The 25,255-nt window shown below is 43.9% G+C and overlaps 1 protein-coding gene and 1 pseudogene across 1 annotated transcript in view; one reads left to right on the forward strand and one right to left on the reverse strand.

Annotated features, from left to right (window-relative positions):
- LOC126267821 (kappa-type opioid receptor-like) overlaps positions 1-25,255 on the reverse strand; it is a 609,253-nt gene that overhangs the window by 469,535 nt on the left and 114,463 nt on the right. The window contains exon 2 of the mRNA XM_049973127.1: positions 584-1,864. Within this exon, the coding sequence (XP_049829084.1) occupies positions 584-986 (403 nt within the window). The 5' untranslated portion in view covers positions 987-1,864. The remainder of the gene's footprint in view (positions 1-583; positions 1,865-25,255) is intronic.
- LOC126268406 (5S ribosomal RNA) lies at positions 230-347 on the forward strand (annotated as a pseudogene).

Consider the following 25,255-nt stretch of genomic DNA (forward strand, 5'->3'; position numbering starts at 1 on the left):
TTCTAGGGGACTGATGACCTCAGTGCTCAGAGCCATCTGAACCATTTGAACGATAAAAAATGGAAAAATTTTTGTTGGTTTAATTAATTTGCGACCAGAGAAATCTTCCTCTACCGGTTTAAATACTACTCGTAGGAAAAAATTACATTAGAGAAAAATATTTGTTTTGATGTCCCCTACAAGCACCCACAGTTTGTTGGTTAAATACTTTTCGCCCTGTATTGCTGTAGGCAACGGCCTTGCCTCAGTGGATACACCGGTTCCCGTCAGATCATCGAAGTTAAGCGCTGTCGGGCGTGGCCGGCACTTGGATGAGTGACCATTCGGGCCGCCATGTGCTGTTACCTTCGGGGAGCACTAAGCCTCGTGATGCCAATTGAGGAGCTACTTGACCTACTAGTAGCGGCTCCGGTCAAAGAATACCATCATAACGACCGGGAGAGCGGTGTGCTGACCACACGCCCCTCCTATCCGCATCCTCAGCTAAGGATGACACGGCGGTCGGATGGTCCCGATGGGCCACTTGTGGCCTGAAGACGGAGTGCTGTATAGCAGTGCAAAAGCGCTTTGCGGTCGTACTCACACATGGTCTCTCCGAGCAGCCAGACCTCTGGGCGCGAGTGGACCTCGACGAGGACGGTGGGCGTACAGACGAGGAGCACGAGCAGGTCGGCGACGCTGAGGTTGACCAGGAAGATGTTGGTGGAGTTGCGCATGTCGCGGCTGCGCAGGATCACGGCCGGCACCATGGCGTTGCCCGCCACGCCGATGCTCATGATGATGACGCAGGCGACGGTGGAGGCGGTGCGGATGTAGGCGGGCACCTGCGGCACGTCGCCCACGTCGGGGGCGGCGGCGACGCTGCCGTTGGCGCCCGCCCCCGCAGACCAGGAGGTGGCGTTGAAGAAGCTGGCCGGCAGGAAGGGCGAGCCCACGGCCGCGCCCTCGGAGGCGTTGTGCAGCGCCGCGGACAGCGCGAGATTCATCAAAGGAGCCGCGCCCGGCCGGCCGCTGGCAGCTGGCCGCTGTTCTCAGTCCGTGGTCGCCGCCGGCAGGTTCTCACTGGCAGGCGGCGAAGCGGGCGTCCGCATCGCCGATACGGCTGACAGCAGTGCGTCACTGCGCTCTATCTTGCCGCTTGTCTCCTGCGACGCTGACACACCACTTTGTCTCTCTGCTTTTCTCCGCCTCACTATTCAACAGACGATAATCACCTAAAACGTTACCATTCACTCTTTGGCACAATTCTGAGGTAAGGAAACTTCACGGGTGACTTCTAACTACTCAGTTTATCGCCAAAGCTGCCTGCCATTACACAGTCTCTCACGTATTGCGTAGCCACTCCCTACGTTCGCACCTGCATTATGTAGCTGTCACAGTGACTAGATTTTTCGGTAAGCGTAAGCCCTTCTTACACCTCTTGAACGTGAGATGGCAAACAGTGTGTTTGATACTCACTAAATAGGTGTCTTCGAGTGCTGAACCGAGGATACGCAGGAGTTACCCTATAGGAGGAAAATTGATGAAGAAAACGACTAGAATCAATAAATGCCTACAGAGTCGAGGAGCAGCTACACGTATGTCCGCTAGCAACTTAAGTCATGAGTGCGGTTCACATCATAGCTGCGGCGAAAGACACCATTAAGTGAGTAGTAGAGCGCATAGGAACGTCGTAACAGTCACTCGCCACATGTCGAACGATACTCACTCCGGCAGCGGGTTCATCACGGTGAGCACTCCGTAGTCGTGGAACAGACGGCAGCAACGTACCACCACTGATGCTGTGGCAGTCCTGTGCTTCGGCACGCGACAGGAACTGCGGCACTCATTACCTCGCAGATAATCCATGACTGCCACCCACAATCTGAAAGAAAGACCGTGTATTAGATTCCTGCGGCAATTAAGAATTAAGCACACTGAAAAAAATATATAGTGACCCACAGGAGACAGCGTCCAAATTCCGAGTATAGTCTAGAAAAATCGCTCCATTCGTGGCCGCGCGGGATTGGCCGAGCGGTCTGGGGCGCTGCAGTCATGGACTGTGCGGCTGGTCCCTGCGGAGGTTGGAGTCCACCCTCGGGAATGAGTGTGTGTGTGTTTGCCTTTAGGATAATTTGCCGACCTTGGGCAAGATCAATTTGGATTTCCGAGAAATGAAGGAACACGCGAGTCAATAATTATACTACAACTTGTCTTGCAAGATAGTCTAGGGAAAGGCAAACCTGCGATTATAGCTTCTGTACATTTGGAGATAGCTTTTGACAATGGCGACTGTAATACATCTACGTGATTACTCTGCTATTCACAGTAAAGTGCCTGGCAGAGGGTTCACTGAACCATTTTCATTCTGTCTCTCTACCGTTCCACTCTCGAACGGCACGCGGGAAAAACGAGCACTATAATTTTTCTGTGTGAGCCCTGATTTCTCTTATTTTATCGTGATGATCATTTCTCCCTATATTGGTGGGTGCTAACAGAATGTTTTCGCAATCGGAAGAGAAAACTGGTGAATGAAATTTCATGAGAAGATACCGTCGCAACGAAAAACGCCTTTGTTTTAATAATTGCCACACCAAATCACGAATTATGTCTGTGACACTTGACACTATCTCCCCTATTTCGCGATAATACAAAACGAGTTGCACTTCTTTGTACTTTTTCGATGTCATCCGTCAGTCCCACCTGATTCGGATCCCACGACGCACAGCAACACTCCAGAATAGGGCGGACACGCGTAGTGTAAGCAGTCTCTTTGGTAGACCTGTTGCATCTTCTAAGTGTTCTGCCACTTGCTGAAATTCTGTAAGTAGCAGGGATAAAATACAGGGAGCGTAATGCTATTTAGAAATTTTGCAGAAAGCAGATGGCAGTTATGAGAGTGAAGAAGCATGAAAGTGAAGCGTTGGTTGAGGAGGGAGTGAGTTAGGGTTGTAGCCCATCCTCGATGTTATTCAATATGCACATTCAGCAAACGGTAAAGGAAAGAAAAGAAATATTAGGAAAAGGGATTAAAGTGCAGGGAGAAGAATAAAAACTATGAGGTTTGCCTATGACACTGTAATTCAGTCAGTGACGGCAAATGGACTTGGAATAGCAGTTGAAAGGAATGGACAATGTTTTGAAAGAGGGTTATACGATGAACATCAACAAAAGCAAATCAAGGATAATGGAATCTAGTGGAATTAAATCAGATAATGATGAGGGAATTAGAATAGGAAGCAACGCGTTGTCTACAGTACGTGGTTCCCTCACAGCTTATCGATACACCGCTGTTTCCAGGCCAACTTCTGTACGTAGATGAATGCAAGTCCACTAGAGACTGTGATCTGAATTCGTGAAACAGCCATGTTTGAGCATATGAAAACCCTCGTGCAACGTTTTTTCAGGGATGTCAGCACTTTTTGGTATTAACGTTTGGGCGCGTATTCTGGACGGTCATGTCATTGGGACATACCTCCTTCCGCTCCAGCTACATGGCTCTGCATACCTAATCTTCCTACTGAACCCACTTTTAGAAGCCGTATCGCTGAATGTCCGTCATGAAATGTGGTTTCAGTACGATTTTGCACCATCTCACCTCTGACGTGCGGTTCGGAACACTTCAACAGACGATGTCGTGGCAGATGGATAGGCTGAGGTGGTCAACCACGTGGCCGCTACGATCGCCGGATTTTACTCCTATGGAGTACTTCTTGTAGTCTCGTATGCTAAGCATAATTTACGAGACCATTATAGAGACAGAGGAAGATTTGTTGACACTAATTCTGGCTGCTGCATTATAAGCTGAAAAGACACCATATGAGGTGGAGAATTTGTACCAGAACATACTTCGTAAGAAACAACGTTCGCGGTCGCCACATTCAGTCGCTGCTGTTATGCGTCAGTACTATTCTTTAGGAGCAATATGTTGTTTTTTTCTTCTTAAATAATGTAAACACGTAATGTTTAAGTGTTAATACAAAAAAATGTGCTTAAGTGATAAATGGATGCTTCGTTATGTTTCCTTCAGAATTGTACGTAATAATGTCACTGTGTTATGCCTAATTCAGTTGCTCTATCAGAAGTGGATGAGTTAAACATCTGAATCGAAAGCGTCGCCGAACAGGAGTTCCTATTCAAAATATTATGTACTCACTCCCTTCTACAGGCTTTAAAAGTTTGTAACAGGAATGTCAGAAAAGTCTGTGGATTTAAGTGCTAGGAAGAGTTTTCCGAAGGCATCTGTCTGGATTGTGCCCTTGTATGGAAGTGACACACGGACGATAAACAGTTCAGATAAAGAGAGCTGTTTTGCTACGGAAGAATTCCGAAGGTCAGGCCATGCTGTAATCAGTGGGTTAGTACTGAACAGAACTTGAGAGAAAATAAATTTTTGGCATGAATGACTAAAATAAGGGATCTGTTCATAGTATACGTTTAGAGACATGAAGAGACCACCATTTTAGTATTGGAGGGAAGTGTGGGAGGAGGGTTAGCAATTATAGATGGAGACCAAGTGATGAGTACAATAAGCAGATTCAAAAGGACTTAAGCTGCAATAGTTTTTCGGATATGGAGAGGCTTGCGCAGGACTGAGTACCGTGGAGAGCTGCATCAAGCCAGTCTTAGAACATAAGACCACAACAACCACAACAGAGCTACCAGAAAGCTGAAGTAATGATAACTACGTTTCATCGTCTTCCAGAAAGAGTCCTAGGCAATTTATATGCGATTACGACAGAGTGATTTAGAGGAATAGAGTAAGTGTTGTAGGATGAGCTTCCGTCAACTCAGGAACATACACTGATCAACCAAAACATAATGATCACCGAGCTACTACCGACAAACCCATCCAGGTGATGGCAGCGTCAGCTGGCGAAGAATGACCGCTATTCAGACACACGCACGGTGCACGCAGTATCAGTGAGTTTGATATCTGTGTGTTCTATGAGGATGGCGCGCGATCTACACTCCTGGAAATTGAAATAAGAACACCGTGAATTCATTGTCCCAGGAAGGGGAAACTTTATTGACACATTCCTGGGGTCAGATACATCACATGATCACACTGACAGAACCACAGGCACATAGACACAGGCAACAGAGCATGCACAATGTCGGCATTAGTACAGTGTATATCCATCTTTCGCAGCAATGCAGGCTGCTATTCTCCCATGGAGACGATCGTAGAGATGCTGGATGTAGTCCTGTGGAACGGCTTGCCATGCCATTTCCACCTGGCGCCTCAGTTGGACCAGCATTCGTGCTGGACGTGCAGACCGCGTGAGACGACGCTTCATCCAGTCCCAAACATGCTCAATGGGGGACAGATCCGGAGTTCTTGCTGGCCAGGGTAGTTGACTTACACCTTCTAGAGCACGTTGGGTGGCACGGGGTACATGCGGACGTGCATTGTCCTGTTGGAACAGCAAGTTCCCTTGCCGGTCTAGGAATGGTAGAACGATGGGTTCGATGACGGTTTGGATGTACCGTGTACTATTCAGTGTCCCCTCGACGATCACCAGAGGTGTACGGCCAGTGTAGCAGATCGCTCCCCACACCATGATGCCGGGTGTTGGCCCCGTGTGCCTCGGTCGTATGCAGTCCTGATTGTGGCGCTCACCTGCACGGCGCCAAACACACATACGACCATCATTGGCACCAAGGCAGAAGCGACTCTCATCGCTGAAGACGACACGTCTCCATTCGTCCCTCCATTCACGCCTGTCGCGACTCCACTGGAGGCGGGCTGCACGATGTTGGGGCGTGAGCGGAAGACGGCCTAACGGTGTGCGGGACCGTAGCCCAGCTTCATGGAGACGGTTGCGAATGGTCGTCGCCGATACCCCAGGAGCAACAGTGTGCCTAATTTGCTGGGAAGTGGCGGTGCGGTCCCCTACGGCACTGTGTAGGATCCTACGGTCTTGGCGTGCATCCGTGCGTCGCTGCGATCCGGTCCCAGGTCGACGAGGACGTGCACCTTCCGCCGACCACTGGCGACAACATCGATGTACTGTGGAGACCTCACGCCCCACGTGTTGAGCAATTCGGCGGTACGTCTACCCGACTTCCCGCATGCCCACTATACGCCCTCGCTCAAAGTCCGTCAACTGCACATACGGTTCACGTCCACGCTGTCGCGGCATGCTACCAGTGTTAAAGACTGCGATGGAGCTCCTTATGCCACGGCAAACTGGCTGACACTGACGGCGGCGATGCACAAATGCTGCGCAGCTAGCGCCATTCGACGGCCAACACCGCGTTGCCTGGTGTGTCCACTGTGCCGTGCGTGTGATCATTGCTTGTACAGCCCTCTCGCAGTGTCCAGAGCAAGTATGGTGGGTCTGTCACACCGCTGTCAATGTGTTCTTTTTTCCATTTCCAGGAGTGTATCTGGGTTTGACCGAGGGCGGATTGTCATTGTCAGGAGGCACAGCACGAACATTTCGAAAACTGCACGATTTGTCGGGTGTTCGAGATGTGATATGGTGAGTGTCTTCAACACGTGGCGAAACCAAGGTGAAACCACGTCTAGACGTCGTGAGGTTGGGCGGCCACGCCTCATTACAATTTTCAGACGTCGTATGATGCGCAGACTGGTAAAACAGGACAGGCGGCGCACTGTGGCGGAACTAACATCAGACTTTGATGTTGGGCAGCGTACAAGTGTGTCTGAACACACGGTGCAGCGAACGCTCCTAACGATGGGCCCCTGCATCCGACGACCCACGCAAGTGCCAATGTCAACACCACGACATCGGCAACTACGACTGAAACGGGCACGTGAGCGTCGTCACTGAAGGTTGACGCAGTGGCGGAGCGTAGTACGGTCTGTTTAATCCCGCTGACGGGAAGGATCACATCCGTTGTCTTCCAGAGGAGCAGTCCCTTAACACCTGTACAGCGAGACTAGGACAAATTGGCGATGGCTCGATTATGCTCTGGGAATATTCACGTGGGCCTCCATGGGTAGTAGAGCTCGTACAGGGTACCATGACGGCCAAAGAGTATCGTACACTGGCTGCAGGCCTCCATGGGTAGTGGAGCTCGTACAAGGCACCATGATGGCCAAAGAGTATCGTACACTGGCTGCAGACCACGTACACCCCTCTATGACGACCACCTTTCCTGACGACAGTGGCATTTTTCGACAAGATAATGACCCATGTCACAAGACCATGAGTGTGATTGAGTGATTCGAAGAACCCAGTGGCGGATTCAAATTAATGTGCCCACCCCCCAACTCGCCAGATCTGATCCCGATCGAACACATCTGGGATGTGACTGAAAGTGGTGTCAGAGTTCATCGCCCCCTCCGCGCGATTTACGAGAATTAGGTGACTTGTGTGTGCAGATACAGTGCCAACACCCCCCAGCGACCTACCAAGGCCTCACTGGAAATGAGAGTTTGGCGTCATTGGCCGGGAGGCCCCTTACGGGGCACGTCTGGCCGCCTTGGTGCAGGTCTTATTACATTCGACACCCCACTGGCCGACCTGCGCGCCGGATGGGGATGAAATGATGATGAAGACAACACAACAGCCAATCCCTGAGCGGAGAAAATCCCCGACCCAGCCGGGAATCGAGCCCGGTCCCCTTAGGAAAGTAGTCCGTCACGCTGACCACCCAGCTATCAGGGCGGGTACCATGCCCTCATTGCTTCTGTGCCACGACCTGTCGTTGAGGTTATTCGTGTGATAGGTGGACATACCGGCCATTAGGTAGACTATCGTAATGTCATGACTGGTCACTGTATGTGTACAGCCTTGCTAATATGCATATTGTCCTCTTGGAAGGTCGGAATGTCCACGGCATTCCCATGATAAAGAGTAGAACAAACGGCTACAGCTGCTCACTGAGAATGTTTACAAAAATGTCTTGATTCATATTCACGGTAAGGTTCGAAATACATGCAAAAAACATCACAGGACAACCCCCTGCGTGAACTTGACCCTCCACAGACAACGGGTGGAACGCCTCACTGCGCCATCGGTGCACGCTGCGCCTTGTCTTGAAACGAGGTAAAATCTTGATTCTTTGGACCACACTACACGGCTGCAATCGGCTACTAAATGGTTCAAATGACTATGAGCACTATGAGGCTTAACTGCTGAGGTCATCAGTCCCCTAGAACTTAGAACTACTTAAACCTAACCAACCTAAGGACATCACACACATCCATGCCCGAGGCAGGATTCGAACCTGCGACCGTAGCAGTCGCGTGGTTCTGGACTGAAGCGCCTAGTAACATTTTGTCCGGTTCTTATGTGGAGGCTTATCGACTGTCGTTCGTCTACGCTCTATTAGCTAATGGAAGACGAAAACTGGTTTATTATAGTGGTATCAGATGTTACGTCAGCCTCAGTCGCCCCAATTCTTAAGGCGGCTTACGGACTAGACGGGCTATGGACGTAGAACTATGTTGGTTCTCGAGGAACAGTGGAGTTCGTATACGCAAGTGAAGTTTGATCTTCTCTATATGTCCCTCCATTGGTTGAAACACAAGATAGTAAAGTGAAGTCTGAAGCAGCAATTTAACTTTGTTGTTCCAAGTGAATAATGCTCTACATTATTTTTTACTATCTAGACGTACCTTATCATTTCGTGTCATTATTAACCACAACGTATATTTCCGATAAATTCCAGAAACAAGTTGCGTCATGGAAGCTCAAAGTAAGATTATAAATATCCTGCTTTTTTTAAACGATTACTTCCTTAAAACTACCACACTGTGTTTCTCCGTAACGCAGTCACTTCGAGTTTGTTAAAACCAGCACACTGTGCCGTCCTGTTTTACCTCTCCAGAAAATCAATCGTTGAATAATAGACAGTGAAATACACTCCTGGAAATGGAAAAAAGAACACATTGACAGCGGTGTGTCAGACCCACCATACTTGCTCCGGACAGTGCGAGAGGGCTGTATAAGCAATGATCACACGCACGGCACAGCGGACACACCAGGCAACGCGGTGTTGGCCGTCGAATGGCGCTAGCTGCGCAGCATTTGTGCACCACCGCCGTCAGTGTCAGCCAGTTTGCCGTGGCATACGGAGCTCCATCGCAGACTTTAACACTGGTAGCATGCCGTGACAGCGTGGACGTGAACCGTATGTGCACTTGACGGACTTTGAGCGAGGGCGTATAGTGGGCATGCGGGAGGCCGGGTGGACGTACCGCCGAATTACTCAACACGTGGGGCGTGAGGTCTCCACAGTACATCGATGTCGTCGCCAGTGGTCGGCGGAAGGTGCACGTGCCCGTCGACCTGGGACCGGACCGCAGCGACGCACGGATGCACGCCAAGACCGTAGGATCCTACGCAGTGCCGTAGGGGACCGCATCGCCACTTCCCAGCAAATTAGGCACACTGTTGCTCCTCGGGTATCGGCGACGACCATTCGCAACCGTCTCCATGAAGCTGGGCTACGGTCCAGCACACCGTTAGGCCGTCTTCCGCTCACGCCCGAACATCGTGCAGCCCGCCTCCAGTGGTGTCGCGACAGGCGTGAATGGAGGGACGAATGGAGACGTGTCGTCTTCAGCGATGAGAGTCGCTTCTGCCTTGGTGCCAATGATGGTCGTATGCGTGTTTGGCGCCGTGCAGGTGAGCGCCACAATCAGGACTGCATACGACCGAGGTACACAGGGCCAACACCCGGCATCATGGTGTGGGGGGCGATCTCCTACACCGGCCGTACACCTCTGGTGATCGTCGAGGGGACACTGAATAGTGCACGGTACATCCAAACCGTCATTGAACCCATCGTTCTACCCTTCCTAGACCGGCAAGGGAACTTGTTGTTCCAACAGGACAATGCACGTCCGCATGTATCCCGTGCCACCCAACGTGCTCTAGAAGGTATGAGTCAATTACCCTGGCCAGCAAGATCTCCGGATCTGTCCCCCATTGAGCATGTTTGGAACTGGATGAAGCGTCGTCTCACGCGGTCTGCACGTCCAGCACGAACGCTGGTCCAACTAAGGCGCCAGGTGGAAATGGCATGGCAAGCAGTTCCACAGGACTACATCCAGCATCTCTACGATCGTCTCCATGGGAGAATAGCAGCCTGTATTGCTGCGAAAGGTGGATATACACTGTACTAGTGCCGACATTGTGCATGCTCTGTTGCCTGTGTCTATGTGCCTGTGGTTCTGTCAGTGTGATCATGTGATGTATCTGACCCCAGGAATGTGTCAATAAAGTTTCCCCTTCGTGGGACAATGAATTCACGGTGTTTTTATTTCAATTTCCAGGAGTGTATAATCATAATCTCAGCAGAAAGATTGATGTTCTTATATAATGTTTTTTTTTCTATCAGTGTGCCCTATTTCTTACATTATCGATAATCTCGACCAGCACACGGGGAACGTCATATATTGTGCAGATAAGGGAACTTTTAGATCCTTTTCCTTGTCAAATAGAGCTCTTTTTCAAGGCCAGAGGCGCTGCTACACGGTATGAGAGTGATATCTCCAGCGGAATGACTAATTGTGAAGTGTGTCCAAAAAATAGTGGAAATTCTGTAACTGCGCTTGGTACATTAGTACGATTCGCACCTTTGTTCGTTGCGGGGGTTGGTAAACATATCTGAAAAGGATCTGTTCAAAGTTAACCATATTGGTTATTTAACCTATTGTCAACTGTCAAAAAGATTAATTTGATTTGATAGTACTGGCTATTCTTTATTTTGTATAAAAAATATCAAAGAATTTGTACTAGATTTTGCTAAAAGTGCGGAATATAACTCAGAAAAGTTTTAGTATTATTTAGTATTACTTTTCGTCAATCTGTTATAAGGAAAACGAAGGTATACGCGTTATACAGCGATTCCGAGAACACCCTAAAGACATTGAAGATGAAGAGAGCGCTGGTCACACCAGATCAGCATCAACCGAAGAAATGGTGAAAAAAAGTGAAAGAAAGGGTTGTAAGCGATCGCCGTATCGCTATCTCTGTCGCTGATGATGTTGCCATATTAAGAGGCTCATGCCATGAAATTGTTTGGATATTTTAATTACGAAATGCCTGACTGAAAAACTTGTTTAGAAACTACTGAATTTCGAAACAAAAACGGCAGCGAATATAAGGTGCTCAGCAGTCGCTACCTGAAGTCAACAACAATGGAGAACTACTGAAACATATCGAAACAGGTGGTGAACTGTAGTTTACAGATGTGGAGTCGAATTGAGGCTCGGCGTCGCCTCAATGGAATATTTTTGGATAGACAAAGCGGAAAATATCAACAAGTGCGCTGATAAGTGAATGTTATACTCATTGTGTTCTTAGATTTTATGAGTATAGTCTATTATGAGTTCTTACTTGGAGTTCCATCAATAAGGCGTACTGCGTACGATTATAACAGGGCTTGCGTGAATCAATATGAAAAATAATTCTGATTTATAGCGAAGCAGTTCATGAATATTCCATCACGTTAATGCAACTGCTAACACTTAGTTACATGTTGTGAGTTGATGGCCAACAATACTGTAGCGATGGCCCAGCCTCCATTTTCGTTAGACATGGCACCTGTGATCTTCGTATTGGCCTCCGAAATAAACATAATCTTAATGGACCGTTGGTTCACGAGAATACATGACATTAAAGGAGCAACAGTGAGAAAACTGAAAGCTACCCCAGAACTCAAGTACCACAATGTTCCGGGGATTAGAAAAAGTGCTGGCATAAGCGTGTAATATATAATGGGGACTGTTTTCAAGAGGATAACATAAACGAATTAAATTTCTTTCCCAAAAAAGAAAAAAATAGAGATAAGAATTCTCGTTATTTTGTAAACACACCTTGTATGTGAAAGATAATATTGCATCGCTTGACTTTTGTTCGAACACTTTTTGAGGCAGCAATAAACAGTAACATCAGAACAGCTCCCAGCTAGTTAAAATCTCTATTCACTGATCTGGATCAGACTTTACTATATTCATTTCTCACGAGACTTCCCTGTTTCCTCACAAAAAGTACACTTGGTATTTTATGTTAACTTAAAAAAATCTTTTTGTATTAATTTTTTGCTGTTATCCGGTACCATGGGATTTCCGATTCCGATGAATGGGTAATTTTAATGAAAATATTGTTGACTCTCACAAGGGATTTATTATCTTGGTGATCCAGTTTTGAGGTGAGTTAGTCTATTTTCAAACTGAACAGTAAGGAAAAATTGAAAGAAACTGTATCGTTGCCTTGGCAGCTGATGTATGATGTTCTCTGCGGAGAAAATGGAAATATATGGGGAACTGTGAACTTCCCGACCGTGTGATTGGGTTTTGCCTCACGGCATGGGTGGTAACGATATGAGATCTTCTTTGTATTCAGGAGAAAAATATGCTACCGATAAACGATCACAAACTGTGAATACGGTGGCTCACTCCGGAAGTCTAATTCTTGTGAGTTACATATTAATACTGATAGTAGTGTCCGACAACCGCCTTCATTCTACTCTTGTGCTGAATTACAATAGAGGTAAAACAAGTTTCGGGTAGAATATGCCAAACGATCGTGTCGTATACGTATTTGCACGACGGCCAAACAATTTCAACATTCTGATCAACAGTTTCTCACGTTCAGTTGGAAATAGTTAGATATCATAGAATGAGCTTTACCTAATGCGACTCTTAATATGTGGAAGTTTAAAAACGAACTATTTATATAGCATCTCGATCTATAGGGAAAATCAGAGATACCAGTAGAAAATATTCGGCTAGATTTTTTCACGTCATGACGTGAAACTAATTTATATATTCACATACATTATAAAAATGTGCATGTATGTGTGTGTGTGTGTTTGTGTGTGTGTGTGTGTGTGTGTGTGTGTGTGTGTGTGTGTATTCTACACCTTCTGCTAAACCAGTGGACTGATTTCAACCAAACTTGGTAAACATGTCCGTTACTGTTCCGTCCTTGAATACGCACTGTTCGAGAATAACAAGTACATTACTAAGAGGAATTAAAAATATAGGTATACAAGAAGAAGTGAACGATTTCAAATTTTAAGAAGATCGGCATGTGGAGCTAAAAACCTTTCTAGCAAGTACAACGTCTTCTAGTGGGTATGCCACTGCTGAATTAGCAAATAAAAGAACATTTCTTACATTTGTTGGGCTACATGTATCTCCTCTGTAGTAGAGATATCTGATGCAAAGACTAGTGTATCTGCGGCCTACCTACAGATGCACAGTATGAATTCCTGTGCTGAAAGAAACTAATGTCCTCATTAGGTTCAAAATCGAGGCAGGGATGTACTGCTTCTGGTTGTTCCAGTATCAATAAAAAAGAAAGATTGCGCGGCGATGTGAGTAGGCTCCTGTACTCCCACTACAGCTTCACACTAAAAATATGACTGAAACTGATTTGCACCATCCGCAACGCTCGAAATGCAAATATGTTGTCGAATTACTATTAATTTCATTGCTAGCTTAGCTCACATATACTAACGAAAATTAAGCAATGGGATCTACTAAAAGAAGCTAAGTTTGGTTTTGAAAAATTACAACTCAGCACAATTAGATACACGTTAAAATGTCTTACAGTGTTGAAAAGAAATAAGAAACAATTAAACTGTGTAAATGCTGGCTCAATTATCGAATGCTTGTAGAAATGTGGAACAATATCGGTCTGGAGGAAGATGTCTTTGTGTGATGTCGGACGTTTATTTAGAGCAATCTAATCTACTGCATGGTTAATATTCCATCAATAGTTACTCAGTTTGTGCCAAGTAACCATGGCGACATTACCAACCCTCGAATAAACTGTTTATTCTAACTGCTATTTTTCCCCTTCCCGTTCCGATATGACCTTAACATAGCTGGCGATGAACTGCTTACCGACTGTCCGTTTTCTCCTCATTATAAGGAAAACAAGCACGGAAATAAGATCAAAGTAACCTAAACTCTCAGTAGAAAGCTCGGCTTCTGAAGTGTTTCATTTCGCCAATATTCGTCACGCAGCTGAATTGCTATCGCCGTCGACAAAGGATAATTGCCTTGTACATTCATTATTAACAGCTCTGGTCTGACTTCGGCACCTTTGTACAGTTTTTGGCCTCCCTCTCCCGGAAGAGTTATTAAAATTTTAATAATGCCGTAATTTAGGGTAGATGGTGTCGGAGCCATCGAGAAATCCAGGTCGGCGCCCGGTAAGCAGCTGCGGCGCGCTCAGCCGCGGGCTGTTTACGGAGCAACAGCAGCACTTCAAAGTGTCTCGCTGCCAAGGCGCTTGCTGCTTGCAGTTTACGACAAGTTTCGTGCTCCTTCCTGTACACAAACTCCCTCTTCCATGGACAGCCTTCCTGTGCGACGAGCGATGTGCCACGCACGTGACACCATTTCCTCGAAGATCCCAACTACCCTCCGTACTTCTACTGGTGGGAAGTGTTACCAGCTGACAGGCGTTTCGAGGAAACGATTTTACGTCAAATGTTAACGGACTTTAGGATCACCGTGCATTTTAATATTGCTAATATTTTCTAATTCAAGCTATAGAAGACGGTTGTGCCTAAATATCTTATTAATATGTTCGTCACAGCCGTTTTCTTAAATCAACTTTATTATGTTCAGTTTCCGAGTAGATTAAATATAATACGAGACCTGTTAGAGTGTTAAATCGATATTGACGTGAAGAGAATAATTTTAACGGGCAAATCTGAAACTTTCAGGTGTTTATTTATTGAATAGTTTTCATTATCTCACATGAGACAAAAGTCCCAGGGAACGAAGGGTCAACATGGCGACTTTAGCGGCCTGCAGCGATTCAGAAGGCCCCAGTCAGGGAGCTGCAGGCTGCAGAGAAAGAGACTTTACAACTTTTCTGTCGGGACAAACCCTGGGACAGACGACGCCACTACGTATTTCTCGAGCTTCTCAAATTGCCCCAACTGTCAGCCAATTTTTGTCTCAGTATTCAGTGTTCAAAAATATAAAACGGAAAAGGATATGAGTGCAACCTAGATCCAGGGATGTTAGGATAGGTCCTCACCGAGACAGTATGAGAAGAAGAAATAACCAGAGTGTCGGCAAAAGAAGTCATACGTATCACTTCTCCGCTAATCGCCGTACGAAAATTTCCACTTACAAATGAGTCAACCACCTCGAACAGCTGGATACTGTCACAGTTGCGGATTTCACTACTAAACGAGTATAAACAGCTTTCGCGCTCGTTTTCCATGGCAACGTTGCGTTCCGTAACTGTATAATTTGCCGAGTGGCCAGGATCACAAACATAGAAGTGCGTGTGTAGCAGGGTGGCCTCCAACCTCTCATTCGTGAGTGGGAAAACTGAGTGCAGTAGTTAGCGAATCATTCAACAAGACCCCTCACTCACTACCACAACGGCAGCGCCACATACACACATCACGTAGCGAGCACACCACAACGGGGCAGCGACATGCCCTCCTCAGAAACCGTACGTCGTGTGGCACGGTCCTGTGGTCTACGGAGCGGGATAAAGCTGCTCGCACAGCTACAAGACGCAGAGTCGTATTCAGTCAAGATGCTTACAATATACGTGCCGTCTATCCTCTTGCTGAGCTACTTTACCACCTTGGACTCTACGTGGTGTATGATTGGTCAGACTTCTCTTAGGAGTACGGCAGACATTAGTTTTATTCACGGACTTGTGATATTTGAAAGTTTTTATTCTTTGAGTAACTGCAGCCCGGCAAAAAGTCTTTATTGTGTGTCAGACTCTCTATCTCTGACCGTGTAACTTTTTTAAAAATAAAGGGAAAGGAAGCACCTTCCCAACACTAACTTCATCCTCTTAGAACTGATTTTAATGCTAAGAATGGAAGGGGAATATTAGATTGCTCTTATCAGTGAATGCAGGAGTATGAACAAGGGAAGTCTAGAAAAAGTATCTGATTTAGCGGGGGACCAGGCTGTTGGGCTTCAAAAATTGTTAAAAATTGTTTGATTGAGCAAAACAAGAATAAGTAAGAATACAAGAACAAAAGTATAACAGGAATGGGGGAAGGAGAGAGGGGTACCACACATCGGCAGTCCGTTGAAGAGTGCTACCTGTTTGAGGTTCGCCTGCTGCACTGCACACCTAATTTGTAAAAAGGGTTATTGGCAGCTACTTAACTTAGTTTACTAGGTCAGTGCTTAGAGAAAGACCATCCCATGTCCCTGAATCATGCTTTAAGATATTAACTGCTTAAGCTGTTTGATTTTTATGGAAATTCGCAGTTAACTTTGTACCATTTTAAAATCATTGTACACTTTGTTACGCATAGTTCTTTTCAGACCATTGTTATGTGTGAAGATCACGCGCAGTTTTATACCGTCTTTTTGAATACAAAATTCATTTTAAAATCGCAGTTTTGGAATATCACTTTATAGAAGCAGCAACTCTGCTCATCTCGCTTTATCGCCGGCCGCGATGGTCTCGCGGTTCTAGGCGCGCAGTCCGGAACCGTGCGACTGCTACGGTCGCAGGTTCGAATCCTGCCTCGGGCATGGATGTGTGTGATGTCCTTAGGTTAGTTAGGTTTTAGTAGTTCTAAGTTCTAGGGGACTAATGACCACAGCAGTTGAGTCCCATAGTGCTCAGAACCAGCCATCTCGCTTTATCCATTAACAGTTGGACCATGTGGTATGCAACAGTCTGAATATTTATTTAGAAATAGGAATCAAGATTAGCCGCTGCTGGTTACTGTTTGGTGTTGTGCTTTCGAGAAATCTGAAATAGTGTTGTTAAGACGGTTGTTAAGTGGAAATTTAGATTAGTGCCAGATAGTTGTTTCACTTCAGTGGCGCATTTAATACAAAGAGGAGCAGTATTCAAATCATTTACAGTTCAGTTCAAATTAGATTCTGTTTACACAAAGATTAGCATGCATGGGTAACAGTTTTTGGGTACACAGTTTTTGTAATACGTAGAGGTAAAGTTGGGGTAAATTTTATACAGAAAGAAATATGGTGGGAAGCTTACAATTCATTGTACCAGACAGCCCCGTATATCACCAAATTTTAAAACTAGGCTATCGAATAGTCATCACTCAAGAGTTACGTACAACTATTGGCCTGTAACAGGATTCGAAGATAATTGAGTATATGCGAATTTCCACCAGAGAATATGGAACAGCTTACTGGAACTAATCATTCTGTAGGCTATAATATATTTCTTCACTTTATGTCAAAGCGCGGAATCGACAGGTACGACTTATCATATTCGTACGTAAGATTCTGACAGATCATTTTAGATTTACATTTGAAATAAAGATTGTGTAAGTAAGCATCACACGCCTGGTTCTATTGCATCTAACAATAGAGATTAGTGAAGTTTTTTCTTATTTTCCAAATCACAAAGGAAAATTTAAATGTTTGAAGTAAATATTTAATTTCATTTAATTAATTTTCATAGTTATGGATTGTTGTAACAAGAACATAGAGCCCTTGAAACCAGAAAGCATTATTTTATATTAGCTCAGAGAAATCTTTGTATTACACTATGTTTGTGTATAAGCTACATCTTTGAATTGATTGTGTCGAGAGGCTTGGTGAGATTTCTGTCACGGCAAACAATAACTGAACAGGTGTGCAAGCAGAGGCAGCGTGAGCTGTGATATGTGATTTTCTGCGTGCGATGTTTTGAGCTGAAATGTAATGAACTGTAAGTAAACTGATAATGGCCCCACAGATTAAAACTGGAAGTTAAAGTTACTTCATAAAACCACCTGTTCCACGTATAGTACACAAATAGCAAAAATCCAGGCTCTGATGTAATGACTACAATCAACTATCGTCGAAACTTCTGATCCAGAAAGTTGAGCAAAATACTATATTTCGCTTCCTAATATTGAGTAATTTAAAAAAGGTTTCCACAAACTCAATAATTTCGAAGACTCTGACATTACAGTTGAAATTAGTGTACAGTCAGAAGTCAGAAACGGTGACAGCAGGCGTATTACACGGTATAGCAAACCCAATATATGTTACGGTAATGACTCCGCTTTCTTTCCCCTCATGTAGTATAAGACTTAAGACTTTCCAGTCAATGGAATGAGTGCCTTCTGATAACGGAGAGACGGCCTGGGGACAGACTGCTGTTCTAAGCTGACAAATAAGCTTGCACAGGCAAGAGGAAAGTTTAGTTAAGACCCTAAGCGCTTGTAATTTAAGGAACGCTCAGTTAAGACCCTAAACGCTGGTAATTAACCCTGCTGTTCTCCTTAAAATAGTATACACTCTGGGTACTTCGGGCCATGATGACCTAAGATTGCATTAAGGAAATATTATTACATGAAATTTAATATAATTTAATTCTTGTCTGAGCCAGGCAAAGCCTTATTATGTAATTTAATATTGGTATTGATGAAATCAAGCGAAGAAACGTAGATATCTCTCTTTCAAACACAAAGAATATTTCATAAAATTGTAACAAGGTTAAAAATACAATGAAATAATAATGGATAAATTTATTTTCTATAAAGAATATAAAAAATTAGTTAATAGCAATATATTTCCCGCCAGGGTAGCCGAGAGGGCTAACCTGCTGCTTCCTGGACTCGGGTAGGCGCGCCGGCCCCAGATCGAATCCGCCTGGCGAATTAACGACGAGTGCCGATGTGCCGGCCAGCCTGTATTCGGTTCTTAGGCGGTTTTCCACATTCCGCTAGGTGAATACCAGACTGGTCCCCATGTTACACCGCTCGCAGACATCTGAACACTTTTGCACTATTCCATACGGGGTGGTGGAAGGAAGGGCATCCTGCCACCCTTCAACATTAACATGCCAAATCCGATTAACGATGGCTGACCCTGCGTAACTGCGGGACATGTCTCAAGCGATAGTATTTAATAGCAACATATTTATTTATTTTGATCATAGCCCGCTTTTTCAGTGCAGTTGGCGAGCCTCTGCAATGATGTTCGAGTTTAGGGAGAATACCAAGTGGGCTGAGGCACATATAGCAATTTTGATTGAGGAGGGAGGCGTGCTAGAATAGTCCATGCAATTGTGCAAAGCCCTGCGCCAGGGTGGTGTAGTGGTCAGCGCATCTGCCTAGTGAGATGGAGACGCAGGTTCGAATCCCAGCCCGGCTACAGATTTCTATTCGTTGCTACAATCTGCACATATACATAAAAAAACAGGTAAACTGCGAAAACAATGTAACACCGTAAAGGTGGAGAGAGTCGAACTGGACAAGATATGGAGTATGTCTTTGTCACTTGTAGCATGTGTTCTAAATTTTATAAAATGTGAATACATGAAGCTCAAATATAGCGCTCTCAAGGGAGGAATACAAGTAACAATATATTTTCGGTTGTGGAGGAGAAAGTTGTTCATCGAAATTTCCTGAAGATGATTCACTGCAACGAAAAACGATTTCGTTATAGTGACTGCGTCCACAGATCGTGTATCACATCTGTGACAATCGGTTCCCTATTTCGCATTTCAAAACGAAGTGCTCTTCTTTGAACTTTTTCAATCTCCTCCATACCACGCAGCAGTACTTCTACAAGATGATTGACAAATATAGTGTAGGCAGTCCATACTAGATCTGGTGTATCGTCTAAACGCTCTGCCAATAAGACGAAGTCTTTGGTTATGTTTCCCAAAATAATTTATCTGTGATTGTTCAAATTTAAATTGTCCATAACTGTAAACCCTAAGTATTTAGTTTAGATTTGCGTGATTTATCATTGTAACAAAATCTGTCTGGTTCCGTTTAATACTCTTGTGTATGTCGTAACACTTCTCATAATTTTTTTCACGAATCCATTCGCATAACTGAGGCGATAATTCACAGGTTTGAAATTTGACGAGAAACTACTTCTGGGGAACGGTGTAAAAGCTCCTGGAAATCTAGAAATATGAAATCAGTTTTATTTATGTCCCCTGTCGAAACCATTTATTAATTAGTGTGGAAAAAGACCTAGTAATGTTCCACAAATTGAAAACGATTTTTACTAGATATCAGTAAGGTGCGGAAAGTGCTAACTGTCTCTAATCAATAAAAATGTGAGGTGCTCCACGTGATTGCTACAAATAATCCGTTAAATCTCGGTTACATATTAAATCATCGATTCAGTGAAATATCTTGAAATTACAATATGAACATTTTAAATTGGAACCGTCACATAGAAAATGTTTCTGGGAAGACGATCCAAGGGCTGGGATTTGTTCGCTGGACACTTAAAAGTTACTACAGATGCCCTGAAGGGACTGCCTGTCCGTCCTCTTCTGGCGTATTGCTGAGCAATAGGTGATCCTTACCGTATACGTAGCGTTGACAGAGAACATCGACAAACTTCAAAGAATGTCAGCTCGTTTTGTATTGTCGCGGAACTGTAGAGAGAGTGTAGCTGATATGCTATGCGGTTTGGGGTCGTAATCATGAGAGCAAAGGCGTTTATCCTGCGTTGAAATCTTTTCACGAAATTTCAATCGAAACTTTTTCATCCTAATGGGAAAATATCTATATAATGAGAAATGTTCATAGTAAAAAAAAGAGAGTATTTAGTTGTTCAATATTCCTCGTGCTTTACGAGGATGGGAAGATCAAGAAATAGTCTGCACATGTTTCGATAAACCCTCTGCCAAGTGTGAAATGCAGGCAGACGTAGGTGCCATTGTGTGTGAGAGACGACATCATACTCCGCCAGCACTTTTATTTGATTTATTTATTTTCTTCACAACAGCGATTTCGACAAGCGGGCTCGAGTGATAACTCGCCATGAAGTGCGACAGTGTATGAATACCCCACATAACCACAGTAAAAGTAAGATGATGCCGTTTCTGAAAAACTGTAAGGCTGTGGAGGAAAGTAAACAAGAATTAACTTTTTCTATCAGACGTCTGAACGACTCCCAGGGGTGTACCGGCAAAACATGCTTAATGAATTCATTTCACGTCGATGGAAAAGTCATTAACAAGTGAGCTTGATCGCGGCGGAATGATGGGTTACCATTTTGTAAGCTGAGAAATTTCATGTCCCACAGATCAAGCTGCTACCACAGTTACCATAGGGGATGAAAAAAAACTGTGTATGCAACCACAAAGGGATACTGAATAACTTAACTTGACCGCAGTATGTGTTTGGAGCAAGGTGGAGGTACCCTGAGGTTTGGGGTGGCATTATGTGGTAGCGAGGTACGCCACTGGTGGTCATGGAAGGTGCCGTAACGGCTGTACGATACGTGAATGCCATCCCCCGATCGACAGTGCAACCATACCGGCAGCATATCGGCGAGGCATTCGTCTTCATGAACGACAATTGAGCCCCCATCGGGCACATCTTGTGAATGACTTCCTTCAGGATAACGACATCGTTCGACGAGAGTGGCCAGCATGTTCTTCAGACATGAACCCTATCGAACATGACTGGGATAGATTGAAAAGGGCTATATATGAACGACGTGACCCACCAAACTCTCTCAGGGATCTATGGGGTATCGCCGTTGAGGAGTGGGACAGTATGGACCAACAGTCCCTTGATGAAATTGTGGATAGTATGCCACGACGATACAAGCATGCAACAATGCAATAGGACATGCTACTGGGTATTAGAGGTAACGGTGTGTACAGCAATCTAGACCACTATCTTTGAAGGTCTCGCTGTATGGTGGTACAACATGTGTGGTTTTCATGAGCAATAAAAACGGCAGAAATGATATTTATGTTGATCTCTATTACAATTTTCTGTACAGGTTCCGGAACTCTCGGAACCGAGGTGATGAAAAACATTTTTTGATGTGTGTACGTGTACGAAGAGTATTTAGCGAAGGTGCCAACTATGAGCTGTACTTCTGCGTATGATCTAACTCCATTTTTCATCCTTCTTTTATTCTCCCGGTCTGCTTACGCTGCAGAGGACTGCATCTTACTTATGTAACTATGATCTCAAGAAAACGTCTTTATTATTCAGCCATTGATAGCTGGTACACAAATTTTTGAGAGGTGACATTACTAACTGGATATTGTACAAAGCCTGTTTACCACTTGAATCTGTTCTTTCGAGAACGTTCAGCACACAGCCAAACTTTGTCCATTGATTACAAATTGTATGTTGTGTAGCTTCAGAATCAAATGCCCAATTTTGCACCATTTTCACCTAAGGTTTTTAAATACCTTGAATGATGCAAGGGTTCCTGTTACACATTTTAGAAAACACATTTTGGTACTGGAGATAAATTTTCATCAACCACAATGTTGCAACTCTTAGGAACATGCTCAGAACATGCACTGCTCCCTACAAAAGAAATGGACAATTTTATTTCGCCAACGCTCTGAGTAGGTACATTTTTCAAAAGAACTATAAGTGGTGGAACACTGAAATTTTTACTGAATGTATAGAACACACATGCCAACATTTACAAGTATAATGAAAAAATACCCCTTATGGATTTGAAAGAAAAATTTGTTATAATCTTTCACTAGTAAAAATTACCGTTTTTGAAACATTAAAGATAATAAAAGAGTTTCTGTTGGTTGGAGATTCTCAGTTTACTTGTGGTAACGTATTACTGTCCTGAGTACAGATCTACTCAATTTTATATTTCTAAGCAGTTTACTCGTAGTTTAGAAAATAATGGTACGTGAAAACCATGAAATGAAGTTCTGAGAAAACTCAATTTAAAGTTTAATATCAGAATTTCAGTATACAAAATTGTGATAATTACGTACAATTAATATTTTTCTACACCATACTGAGCACCATCTTTATCATGCTAATCTTCTTTTCTTAATTTTGTCACTCTTCTTCTCTATCTTGCTTCTTTTATCCATTTTAAATTAGCAATTTCTGCTTTACAGATTTTCTCTTTATCTGTTTGCATCAAGGATTTTGGAATATTTCCACTAGATTTCATGCCCGGTGGTTCTAAAACATCCAGTTTCAATGTTATACCACCAATAAATAATAAAATTACCTCACGAACACCAAAGTTGAGGTTTTACTCTGAAAAAACACAGTTTTTGGTAACTGTGTCCAAATCACAGAATTTATACGTTTAATTAACATTTGTGTTTTTCGATGGAGACATATATTCAAGAGAGTATCTTCACAAACATATTTAAATATAGGTTTAATTTTATTCGTTTCTGTAGCAGGTAAAGAATGTTTGTGGTAATATGTTGCTTTTGTCCTGTATTTGCGTCTAGTGTTAGGTCATTTGGTCAATGAAAATGCTGAGGACGATCATTAGTGGAAAGCTTATGGAAAAAGATAGCTTCAATTCCTTTCTTAATTTTCTTTTTAAATTCCCAACATTTCTTCTTATGGCCAAGCCATAATAATTTCGTAATCTATATAATTCGACAACTGTCAGGCAACCTACACCACCTATCTTCTTACCATCTTGCAGTAAAAGTTTTACTTTCAATCATTTTCTCAAACTGAACCCCTTTCTGGCCTGCATGTGAGTAACGCATTCTCATTTGGAAACTGTTACACTCGGACTATAGGTTTCTTCTGCAAATATCTGGTCATAGGCCTTGCTGTCACTGTCCGATGAATACAATGTGGATCTAACACTTCTAATGCCAAAGAACGATTAAAAATCGTGGTAACTCCTATTACTTTCGTCCCATAACCTGGACCATCACAATTCTTCACACAGTTTTGTTCAGCCTCTTTTTCAGATTCACTGACAGGAGTTACACAGTACTTGATTGGAATCTCTACATCAGTTACCTTGCTGGTATCAAATGATATAGCGGCCACAACACCAATTAGAGAAGTGTGGTCACGGTTCTGCCAACTAACATCGAAACATTCACAAATATCACCACTTTCACTGTCATCACTTTCCTTGAGTGCTTCATCAGCAGCTTCATTCACTGAGATTTTACAGACTTCAACGACTGAGGTTCCAATAATTTCAATAGAAGTCACAGATTTTGTAGGTGGATTTGGAATGTAAAGCATTGCACAAAAGAGTTTGCCTGCTTCCATCTCTTTACCAGTTGATCTGAGACGACAAACAACCCTTATGTTGTTCCCATACAGGTTATTACTTGCCATTTGAGACGAAATTGTTATAGCAACTGCTTCGCACTTTGTGCAATGAATTTGTCAGCTTTGACATAATCCCTTTGCAAGGTCGCTGATTCTCGCCCTCGCATATGTTACCCTCACAAATTCTGCAATCAGTATCTTTGGAAATGAAATCACAGAGCCTATTAAAGTACACCACAATATTTCCTAATACGTGTTAATCTCCACAGGCTGACTGAGGAAACACCTTGAAGATACTGCCGTTACTTTTTTGCGGCACTGATTTTCTTTACACCTAACATTCTTGATTCCTTTGATCCACCGACCTCATTTACCTTTACATACGAATTTCCTCTGAATTTTACTTTAGGTGAGAATTTCTCTTTCGAGGCATTTTTCTAAAAACGTGAGAAACTATGGAAAACATAAAGCAATACTTACTTCACTCGCAACAAACATCACTGAGTAGAAACAATAGAGATCGCAAACAATAAATACACAAGATTGGTATGAAGGATATCGATAGTAGATACAGGGCAGCAAACCTTGACACGATAAAACGATAGAAGCAGAAAATTGAGTACAAGGAGTACAAGAATCGGTGCAATTTTCTCTGCATGACCCAAAAAATAAGACGTGGCATTTAAGTGACAAATCGCACAGAGCATCAGGAAGACAATCGTAGATCACGTACAAATTGTGGTATTTATATTAAACACAAACTATGTTCAAATTCGCAGGAATGTAAAAATCAAATTTTTGAGCCCGTCTGCTTTCCGTCTCCACTTACGTAACTGTCACAGTACTGCTAAGAGTGAAGAATGTTCCAACACAACCTTCAGAAAATGTTGCTTACGTTTCCGATACCGCCCGACCTTCTCCTAAGTACGTAAAAGACGGTACTTCCCATTTTACCATTTACTAGGGCTCTTACTCATACAAATCACATATGGAGCGGTAAGTGTGATTGCTCAAACGCCTTTCTGTATGCTGTAAGTGGTTAAAACCTGTCTTCATGATCCCTGCGCGAACGATATGTAGGGGTTGTAGTATATTTCTAGACTCATCAGTTAACTTGATTCTTGAAACTAAATAACAACGCTTTCACGTCAAAGTGTGCGTCTGACTAAATGTGTTTTCAAGTTCAGTTATTTAAGCATCTCCGTTACACTCTCTGTGACCATTCGTGATGGCATTCCTTGTATATACTGCATTTCCCCTGTTAGCCAGTTTGGTGCGTATCTGACACACTTGAGCAATATTTTAAGACGCGTCAGATGGGTGTAGAGTAATTGCTTTTACATAATATTCTGCCAAAGAATCG

Source organism: Schistocerca gregaria, chromosome 4, assembly GCF_023897955.1.
Source record: "Schistocerca gregaria isolate iqSchGreg1 chromosome 4, iqSchGreg1.2, whole genome shotgun sequence".
Lineage (NCBI taxonomy): Eukaryota > Metazoa > Arthropoda > Insecta > Orthoptera > Acrididae > Schistocerca > Schistocerca gregaria.